General features: G+C 41.4%; 1 protein-coding gene across 2 annotated transcripts in view; it reads left to right on the top strand.

Annotated features, from left to right (window-relative positions):
• Positions 1–5,073, top strand: part of NOTCH2 (notch receptor 2) — a 170,476-nt gene extending 165,403 nt beyond the window's left edge. For both annotated transcript variants that reach the window (XM_043459398.1, XM_043459404.1), the window contains exon 34: positions 462–5,073. In XM_043459398.1, the coding sequence (XP_043315333.1) occupies positions 462–1,850 (1,389 nt within the window). In that variant the 3' untranslated portion in view covers positions 1,851–5,073. The remainder of the gene's footprint in view (positions 1–461) is intronic.
• Positions 5,074–11,017: the final 5,944 nt, after the last annotated feature.

The following is an 11,017-nucleotide window of genomic DNA, read 5'->3' on the forward strand; positions in this document are numbered from 1 at the left end:
TATTTTGTCCTTTGTCTCAGATGTTTTGTCTTTCTTTCTTTCACTTTCCCTTATTTTTCTCAGTTCTCTACTTGCTTTAGCTTCTTCCCCTCATACCTTTATTTCTGTTACTCCTTTTAGAACCCTATTTTGATAAGCTCAGTGCTCTTGCAGGTGAATTTATGGCTCAGGGACATGCTTTATTTCATACTTTCCCCACTAAGTAGATGTAGCCCTCAGTAGGGCAAAGCTGGCTCTTGGGGAGGAGTAAAATAATTTTTCTTTGTGTATAAATTACAGATAGCCATTCTGTACATAGGTAGGTGCACACTTTTTATCTGTGGCATTAAATTTTCATATGGGAAGGCAGTTAGGAAAAAATGTCTAAAGGAGTGATATAAAAAGATTGAGAAATATGGCTGTGTCCTCAGGAGTGTTGTTAAAATGCGCTCTGCATGGGCTTTTTCTTTTTTCTTCTGTAGGAGGAGACACCCCTGTTTCTTGCTGCCCGGGAGGGGAGCTATGAAGCAGCCAAGATCCTGTTAGACCATTTTGCCAATCGGGACATCACAGACCACATGGATCGTCTTCCCCGGGACGTAGCCCGGGACCGCATGCACCACGACATCGTGCGCCTGCTGGACGAGTACAACGTGACCCCCAGCCCTCCCGGCACGGTGCTGACTTCTGCGCTCTCACCCGTCATCTGTGGGCCCAACAGACCTTTTCTCAGTCTGAAGCATACCCCAATGGGCAAGAAGTCTAGACGGCCTAACACCAAGAGTGCCGTGCCCACTAGCCTCCCTAACCTTGCCAAGGAGGCCAAGGATGCCAAGGGGAACAGGAGGAAGAAGTCTCTGAGTGACAAGGGCCAGCTGTCTGAGAGCTCAGTGACTCTGTCCCCCGTCGATTCCCTAGAATCTCCCCACACATATGTTTCTGACACCACCTCCTCGCCAATGATCACATCTCCCGGAATCTTACAGGCCTCCCCCAACCCCATGCTGGCCACTGCCGCCCCCGCTGCCCCAGTCCATGCACAGCATGCACTGTCTTTCTCTAACCTTCATGAGATGCAGCCCCTGGCTCATGGGGCCAACACTGTGCTTCCCTCGGTGAGCCAGCTGCTGTCCCACCACCACATTGTGCCCCCAGGCAGCAGCACCGCAGGGAGCTTGGGTAGGCTACATCCAGTCCCTGTCCCGGCCGACTGGATGAACCGCGTGGAGATGAATGAGAGCCAGTACAACGAGATGTTCGGTATGGTCCTGGCTCCAGCTGAGGGCACCCACCCTGGCATGGCTCCCCAGAGCAGGCCGCCCGAAGGGAAGCATTTAACCACCCCCCGAGAGCCCTTGCCCCCCATTGTGACTTTCCAGCTCATCCCCAAAGGCAGCATTGCCCAGCCAACTGGGGCTGCCCAGCCTCCGTCCAACTGCCCTCCAGCCGTTGCAGGCACCCTGCCCACCATGTATCAGATTCCAGAAATGGCTCGCTTACCCAGTATGGCTTTTCCCACTGCCATGATGCCCCAGCAGGACGGGCAGGTTGCTCAGACCATTCTCCCAGCCTATCACCCCTTCCCAGCCTCCGTGGGCAAGTATCCCACACCCCCGTCACAGCATAGCTATGCTTCCTCCAATGCTGCTGAGAGAACGCCCAGTCACAGTGGTCACCTCCAGGGTGAGCATCCCTACCTGACACCGTCACCAGAGTCTCCTGACCAGTGGTCAAGTTCATCACCCCACTCTGCTTCTGACTGGTCAGATGTGACCACCAGCCCCACTCCTGGGGGCGCTGGAGGAGGTCAACGGGGACCTGGGACACACATGTCTGAGCCACCACGCAGCAACATGCAGGTTTATGCATGAAAGAGTCTGCCTCCAGCCTAGACACAGAACTCCTCTTGTAAATGCTGCTGAGGAACAAATGAAGGTCATCCGGGAAAGAAATGAAGAAATCTCTGGAACCAGCTTCTGAAGGCAGGAGAGAGGAGAGGCTCTTATCTTGTAGATAATGCGAAGAAGCGAGTTCATTAGCTTCACTGTGCATCTGTGGAACACGGAAGGGACAAGGCTCCTTGTAATCTCTTGCCCGTCAAGTCCCCGAGTTCACGGAACTGCAAGATGAATACAAGACTTGGGACCACATTTCCTCTCTTCAAGACAGAGAATAAGATGGATGCCTGTTGTAGACATTCTTGCAGCCTGGAGTGCATTTTTCAGCCTTGGGGGCTTCTGCCATATCCATGAGAAGATTCTGCAGTAGATTCCTACTGGGAATTGTGCCCTGGAATTCTTCCAGAAGTGACCTGTCTCCTATTCTTATCCTTGGAAAATTCTTTTGACTTCATTTGGTGCTTTAATTGTGCACCTCTCTGTGGCTGGAACCCCACCTGCATGTTCCAGGGCAGGACCTTTGTGCTTTGAATCATGCCTGCTCTGGAGGCACCTGCAGCCTCCCCTTTCCCTCCTGTTTTCCCAGTGTCCCTAGGAGCCTCACAGGGTTTACCTTTATGGTCCCAGCAGAAACCTTTCAAGTATGTTTCTTTAGAAAATGGACATAGTCCTTTCTCCTACATATCATTCTTAAAAGAAGGGGAGCAAAATATTTTTCTTTGAACCCATTTAGGGGACCAGGACCCCCTTCAAGAAGCTGCCCCTAAATTCTCTTGCCTACATTCTGGGTTCCTACAAACCTTACCAGGAAGAAAAGTAAGGATCTTCTTTTTTTCCATTTGTCTGCCTAGTAAGTGTGAAGGTTTATCCTTGGCAGTGTAGCTAATATGACCCCTTTAAAAAACAAAACCCAAACAGACCAAGGTTTAGAATGTTGGAATGACCAAGAGAGCCAAGAGATAAGCTAACTCATTGAAGAAGTGATTACCCACTAACTGGTCCCTGCCAAGCATTCTGTTGTCTGCCAACATCAAACACATTGATACAGGCCTTAGAACCCTTGGCCTGCTTCACTCACACATCCAGCAGATGGAGACTGTTGTAATTGTTGAGCCTTCAAACAACATTCCCTTGCCATTTAGAACTGAACTTTCATCTGCTCAAGGGCCTCCTCCCCAACCCCTTTGACAGTCATCTTCCCCTAGTCAGGTGGTCACAGTCTCTACTTCCTGACATTCTTTCTGATCCCAGGCCCCTTTGCCTATCTTCCTGCCACACTTCGTGGTCTGATTACTGGTGCACCCAGTAACACCTGGGTTTTCTGTGTTCAAGTGCGGGAAATAGAATCCTGGCCTAGTTTCTGTGGCCAAAGCCAGTCTTACAAGAAGGTTGGAAAGGGAGGAATTACGAGGTAGCCTTTGCTATTTTCTGTTCCCAGTTCCTTTTCTTTCAGGCGGTCATGAGATTTCCCATTAGGCAGGTAACATAGACACTTATCAGGGATGTTTTCCTCTCATAGAGTCACCTTCTAGATGATAATGGACAAAAATAGACTTACTGTCTTGTCATCTTAATGTTCAGAGTGTGATTGCATCTCACCCAAGTCTGCTTCCTGTGTTTGTGATCTTGGCAACTTTTTTGACCCTCTGTCAAGGACATGCATTCTATCCAACACTAGAAAGAGGAGAAAAGTAGTTTTAATTCCTCTTCTCCCTGAGTTAGCTAACAACTGGTTCTGTCTCCACACTGTCACTTTTGCCCGGTGCTATGATATCATGACAATGGAAAATTGGTTCTTCTGGGGGCATTTTGTAGCTATTAATACGTGGTCTGCCCACTCCATGTTGGCTTCAATGATAGTTTTCCTTACTGCCTTGCCTGAGAGTGTTCATCAGTTCTTCCCATTTACCAGATTTATCTGTCCATGGCTTCATATGGAAACCCTATGTGTCTTTTAGCATGGAAGTCTACAAAGAGTTTTTCTAGTCCTGCCCAAGTTCACTGAACTAAAAATATAATTCATTTTTCCCTGATATAAGCAGATTATTTTTTCACTCTGTATTTTATTCTCTCACGTGGCAACTCTCTCAACCCCTTTCATAGTGTGAAGCATTTTATCATTCTGAATGGTGATTCTTTATCCTTGGACCTATTCGTTGATTCACAGATGGGGAGGACCCGTCTCCATGGACCACTGTGGACCTCACCACATCTACACTTCTCTGTCATCCCATTCCGGCCCCCCTTCTTCAGAGTGTCAGCTCTGATCCAGCAGCTTGACCCCTTATAGCTTCCTCCATCTGTAAGCACACTGTGGGCCTAACTTGCTTGCTCCTCTTTGGGATCCTTTGGGTTTTGCAGAAATAAATATGAAAGCTGCCATTACAAACAACAGGCTTCAGTGATAAGGAAGAAGACACTGCCTTTCAAGCATTTATCAGTCACTTAGATTGTTAAGAACTTGTGAGTTGTATTGAGTGAAAGAGAAAATAAGATGAAGAATCACTTTCTCATTTGGGTTCTGAAGTAGAGACTTAAGTTTGTATGGGAAACATATTTTATGACAGGTCTAGGTCACCCTCTTTGCCCCTCGCATTCTTGTTTTATCTTTATAAATTCTTCCTTTGAGTCATCTTCTGTCTGCCTTTGGGGGTATATTTTTTGTTTGTTTCTTTTATTTTATATTAAGCATCATTTTCTGATTTACATGTTGGTGAGGGAAGGGAGAGGTTTGAGGGAAAGAGAGAGTGAGAGTTAAAGATTTTATGTAAGCAATCAGCTATGATGCACAAGTCCATTCTCATCATTATTAAGTTTGCTAGTTCATAATTCTTGCATAAAAGAGAACCAAAGGTGTAATATTCTGTTGGCAAGTGGTTTGGGGATTTTGGCCTTAACTAATATACTGAATGTATGATGACTGAGAGGACAAGTTTATATGCCCAGAGGCTCCCACTCATAACTGTTTGGTACTGTGGCTTCTTACTTGTGTACATTTCTCTTAAAAGTGATATGATATCTGTTTGTATGAGAAACCCAATAACCAATAAAATGACTGCATATTCCTAACTATACATGGTAAGGAAAATGCACAATTTGTTTTTAATTTTCAAAGTTTCATTCTAAAAGTAGTTATGACAAAATTTATATGGAAGCATTTTTATCATAAAATAAAAAAGTTACATGTCAAGCTCAACAGACATTGCAGTTTTTATTTTCCATTCTTAATCCCTACTTTGCAATGATTTAACTCATGATGTCATAATTTGCTGAAAGAGAAAACATTTTCTTTTCATTCTGAATCCCATATAGCCTAGCACTAGTCTTTTTTTTCTTTCTCCAATGTCACGGTCTTTGTAGACCGGAACCTGGGGACTGGAGTCAATGAGAAGAGGGACGCAGGGGACCCAAGTCTCAAGTGAAACAAGGGTGTTTTATTTGCAGAAATGTATGTTTATATACCTTCATACAAGGCAGCTTTAGGCAGTAAAAAAAAAATTGAGCAAAAACAGAGCCAAGGAAATAATCTTTAAAGGGCCAGAAAGCATTCCATATCTTGAGTAAGAGGGGCATAACTGAATAGATTACATTTAAGTAAGGTCACTGAAGGCAGTCACTGAAGGGAGTCACTGAAAGGAATCCAAGCAGGTGCCCCTTCTCATGATCTCAGTCCTGAGAACTGCATGCAGCTCTGCTCATTCCTGTTTTCCAGGAACTGATAAGGAATAGAGAATCCTTGAGAAACAGCACACAAAAGGAAAAAAATAACATATTGGATCCCTTAAAGCTGAACGTCCCCTGACAATTCCCCCTTTTTTATTTTTTCACAATTGGGGGTGACTGTAGATACTTTTTGTGAAAAAGGCCTTGACCAATTGAGTTTGTTTAGTTTGAACAATTTTAGTTGAAAGGCATCAGTGTACTACAAATATAATCAGGACAGTTAGTGCTATAGTTCCTGATCCAATACTATGTGTAATGCTTTGAAACCATCCTTGAGGGTCCAGCCCAGATAATTGATCAGTTAGCTGTTCAGATACGGTTTCCAAATTGTTGGAAGAGGGTAGACTCTTAGAGAAGGTTTCAAAAATTTTCTTTTGCAACAATTGTACATTTAAGGAAGCGTTATTATGTATATCTTGCAGATGAAATTTGATTTGTTCCCAATTGTAAGCATTATGGTTGAACCGAACAGGAGTGATACAAAATTGAGTAGAATTCCAATCACAATTTAATAATATTTGTTTTTGTAAATCTATTAATTGATCCCAACCCATTGGATGGCTGTTTTTAATTTCTGAATTTTATCTTGAACTTTTTCATCTATCTGAACCTGAATGACCCATATAGTATGAGCATCTTTAGTCCAATTTTGAATAAAGTTTTGTGTTTGAATTGAAGTTTGTAAAGCAATGTCTGTGACAGCAGCAGTGGTGCATATGGCTATTAATCTCAAAATGCCATCCAATGACTCATTTAGATCGTCGGAGTAATTTAGTGAGCAACTGGGAGCAAGTCCTGCCATGGGACCCTCTTCCCAGGGTTGTTGGAGATCTACTGGCAAATACAGACTACGTTGAGATCGAAGAATCAGAAGGGATTTGTTTTTTAGAAGAATAGACGAATTAAGACAAGTATACAATCTGTAATCTATACAAGTCACAGAACATAAAGTCTTATTAAATTGTAAGTTTCCTGTGACTATAACAGTTAAAGGAAGGGGAACACAAGCTTGTATAAAATAGGAATGATTATAACGGAAGGAATAGTTACTATGATTACGACTGGTCTCTGTGAAATATCTAGTCCAAGTTTCAAGTTTTTCAGTACTCGCAGCAAGTTTCCAGATGTCCCATTGTTCAGGCCCAATCTGTTTATTGAGGACGATCCGAGGGCGAGGAGGTGCTATTCCGCCGTCAAGCCACCCAAGGAGTCCTTTGTCATGGAAGCGTTTCATCGAACTGTTGGTAACCCTCTGTTACTTGAGTGACATAATAGCACATAGTACTGTTAATATCATCTGAGCAGTTAGATAACCACATACCACAGGGTCCCCAATCAACGATGGTGTAATTGGCCACAAACATTAATTTCCCTGATTTAGCTTGACATCAACCCCAATAAACAGGAGTATATTTAAAGTCCTTGTAAGTAAACCCCTTCCATTCCAACTTTTTTCCTTTTCCTGGAGTTTTGGTAGTCCTGACATGGTTCTCATGAAAGGACAGGGCAGTAAACAGTCGAAGCAACGTGTGGAGGTTCTTTTTCGGAGGTAGGACGAAAGTCCACGTTTGTTGACGAACATTAATACATAATTCTGTTGGGTCCTTGCACAAAGGAAGGATTTAATAACCTAGAGAAATGTTAATTAGTCTTCCTTCTTTCTCAGGATGAGAGGGCCCCTCCAAGTTCAAGGAGGAGGTATATGTACTGAATCATTAGTGGATATGATCTGTTCTATGTCTGTCCATTTTATAACCTTCAATAAAGGGCAGTTAGGTATATAAGCCCAGTAAGTGTGATTAATCAAGTCAGCCTGAGCGGGGGAAGCAAAAGCAAGCAAAGCAAGCATAGCGACAAAAATATGTTCAGGATTCCAAGGCATCCCCTGTTGAGAAACCAGATTTTCAGCTTGATTAGTGAGGGTTTTTATCTGTCCCCAAATAGGGAGATCATAAGGTCGATGGCGTCGAGTGCAGCGTTTCTTGGAAATTTTTAAAGCCGCCATGGCTTATACTGGAAACTCCTCCTCCTGGGGATTTCGCCCTTTCTTCTCTATCTTGAACGCCAGTGGCTCCCCTGGGGCAGATCTTACGAAGAGGGAGCCAACTGATTTCGCTGGATCCATCTGGAGAAATACAAGCATACCCCTTTCCCTGTAATATTAATTTCCAGATTTCCATCGTTGAGTCAACCCATCCTGATACCAAATGGTCAGAGGGAGGGAGGTGTCCTTCAATGCCTCGAAATGCTTTTCTGTTTTTGTCAAAATATCTCCTTGCGGTAAGTTAAAAGAATTTAAAACAAATAAAGCTGTATTAACAATAGTTACAGGCTTAAAGAACATATTGCATTGGAATCTAGTAAAGTCTGCTCTGGATAAGGAAGATAAGGAAGATAGAAGTGTTCCTTTGTATTCCCCCTTTTTAAATTTTTTTATTTGTAGTTTTAATGTGTGATGAGTTTGTTTAACTATGTCTTGTGTTTGTGGATTATAAGGAATGTCTGTAATATGTTTAATAGAAAATGATTGTAAAAATTGTTTGAATTGTCTAGAAATATAGGCAGGGCCATTGTCTGTTTTTATACAACTAGGTGTTTCTATTATTGCAAAGCAAGCTAACAGGTGGGTTATAACAGGTGGGTTATAACATGCCGTGTTATATATATAACAGGTGGGTTATAACATGTCGAGGCTTCACCTTGGAGAGGTGTGGCCCATATAAAAGAATTTGTATCAACTGAGACATGTAAGAAGGAAGAGGGAGAAAGTTCAGGGCAATGAGTTACATCTATTTGTCATAGTTCATTGGGTTGTAATCTTTGAGGATTGATACTTTGTGTAATGGGTTGAAGATGTAGGGGCCTACAAGTAGAGCAATTATTAATGATTTTTTTTAGCATGTCGGTATGGAATTTTCTAAATTTGATGTAATGAGCCAGTATTATTGTGTAACAGAGCATGCTGCTCTTCAGGAGTAGCAAAAGAGACGTTTATCAGCTTGTTCATTGTCATGGGCCATAGGGCCAGGAAGACAAGAATGTGTTCAAATATGGTAATATAAATGGGGAAAGTGTGGTTTCTAATAATAGGTTGTAGTTCAAGAAAAAGTTGTTGGGTAATAGATTGATTAGAATTTATGGTAGAAGTTTCTATATTTTTTAGTACAGAAATTGAATATAAGGAGTCAGAAACTATATTAACAGGATAAGAATGTAGGTGAATAACCTGAATGAGAGCATATAATTTGTTTTGTTGAGCAGAGTGAAATTTAGTATAAAAGACTTTATATTCTTTGAGACACCAGAATGAGGCTTTGGTGTTTTTAGTCTCATCTATCTAGAAAACATCAGCTTGAGGTATAGGTTGTGATGTGACAATGTGAGAGATAATAAATTTAGTATTTTTGAAGAAATTTCAGAGTTTGTTAGAAGGATAATGAAATGAAATTTTTAAAAAATATTCTAGAAAAGCTATTTGGAAATTGGTAGAAGTTTGTAATATGTTCTCGAATTGAGATTTATTAATAGGTACTACAATTTTATGAGAATCGGAGCCAATTAGAATCTTAACTCTATTTTTTTTCTTGATAATGATTAGAGCGATCAAATCAAGATAGGGTATAAGTGACCTTATCTCCTTGAAATGTGTATAGATCCATTTTATCAGGTGTTCTTGTTGAGTAAGAAGTCTTGTGGGAGAATGGAGAGAGGGGAATATAAATAACTCTAGAGGTAAATCAAGTCTAATATGAGTAAGAAACTGTTTTTGCAATTTATTTTATACCAGACAGTTTCTCTTGTGTCTCTTATGAAAGTGAACAAGGGCTATTTAAATCGGGATCTCCTTTTAAAGTGTTAAATAAATTAATCAGTTGATAATTTGTAATGTCTAAAGAGGGTCTAATCTAATTTATATCACCTAAAAGTTTTTGAAAATCATTCAAGGTTGATAATTTATCAATATGAATCTGTGTTAGTTGGGGAGTGATATGTTGTCTATTAACAACAAATCTTAAGTAATAGTAAGGTGTAGAGGTTTGAATCTTTTTAGGGGCAATGATTAATCCAGAAGCTTTTAAGCATTGTTGAGCTATGTCAAACATCTGTTGAGTTTTTAAAACAGATGGAGTTGAAAACAATATATCATCCATGTAATGAATAATAAGAAGGTCAGGAAATTGTTTCTTTATAGGTTTAAGGGCTTTGGCTACATAATATTGACATATGGTGGGAGAATTCATCATTTTTTGAGGCAACACAGTCTATTGATACCATTTATGAGGCCTGACATGATTAAGATAAGGAAGAGAGAAAGCAAATCTCTCTTGGTCCAGAGGGTGTAAAGGTATAGTAAAAAAGCAATCTTGTAAATCTATAATAACAATATGTCAGTTTTGAGGAATAGTGGTAGGTGATGGAATTTTGGGTTGCAATGTACCCATGAGTTTCATAGATGCATTAACTTTTAAAAGATCTGTTAAAAGATGCCATTTGCCAGATTTCTTTTTTTTTTTTTTACAAAAATGGGAGAATTCTAAGGGGAATAAGATTCCTCAATATGTTTTAATTTTAATTGTGTATCTATAAGTTTTTTCAGATTAGTTCAGTTGCTCAGTCATGTCCGATTCTTTGAGATCCCATGAACCACAGCACACCAGGCCTTCCTGTCCATTACCAACTCCTGGAGTCCACCCAAACCCACGTCCATCGAGTCGATGATGCCATCCAACCATCTCATCCTCTGTCGTCCCCTTCTCCTCCTGCCCTCAATCTTTCCCAGCATCAGGGTCTTTTCCAAGGTGGCCGAAGTATTAGAGCTTCAGCTTCAACATGAGCCCTTCCAATGAACACCCAGGACTGATCTCCTGTAGGATGGACTGGTTGGATCTTCTTGCAGTCCAAGGGACTCTCAAGAGTCGTCTCCAACACCATAGTTCAAAAGCATCAATTCTTCGGTGCTCAGCTTTCTTTATAGTCCAACTCTCACATCCGTACATGACCACTGGAAAAACCATAGCCTTGACTAGATGAACCTTGGTTGGCAAAATAATGTCTCTGCTTTTTAATATGCTGTCTAGGTTGGTTATAACTTTCCTTCAAAGGAGTGTCTTTTAATTTCATTGCTGCAGTCACCATCTGCAGTGATTTTGGAGCCCCTAAAAATAAAGTCAGCCACTGTTTCCACTGTTTCCCCATTGCCATGAAATGATGGGACTGGACGCCATGATCTAGTTTTTTAGCAGCCTCTAATTTCTCTTTTGTAAGGGGCCATTGTTTTGTCCAAACAGGCTCGTCATTTTTCCAAGTTATTTTAATAATTGTTTGTTAAATGAGCAGTGGCCCCTAGGAAAAATGTGGAATATATATTTGAGTTTGTCATTGCATAAGTAAATCTCTTCCTATTAAATTAAGGGGTG

Source organism: Cervus canadensis, chromosome 2 (assembly GCF_019320065.1).
Source record: "Cervus canadensis isolate Bull #8, Minnesota chromosome 2, ASM1932006v1, whole genome shotgun sequence".
Taxonomy (NCBI): Eukaryota; Metazoa; Chordata; class Mammalia; order Artiodactyla; family Cervidae; genus Cervus; species Cervus canadensis.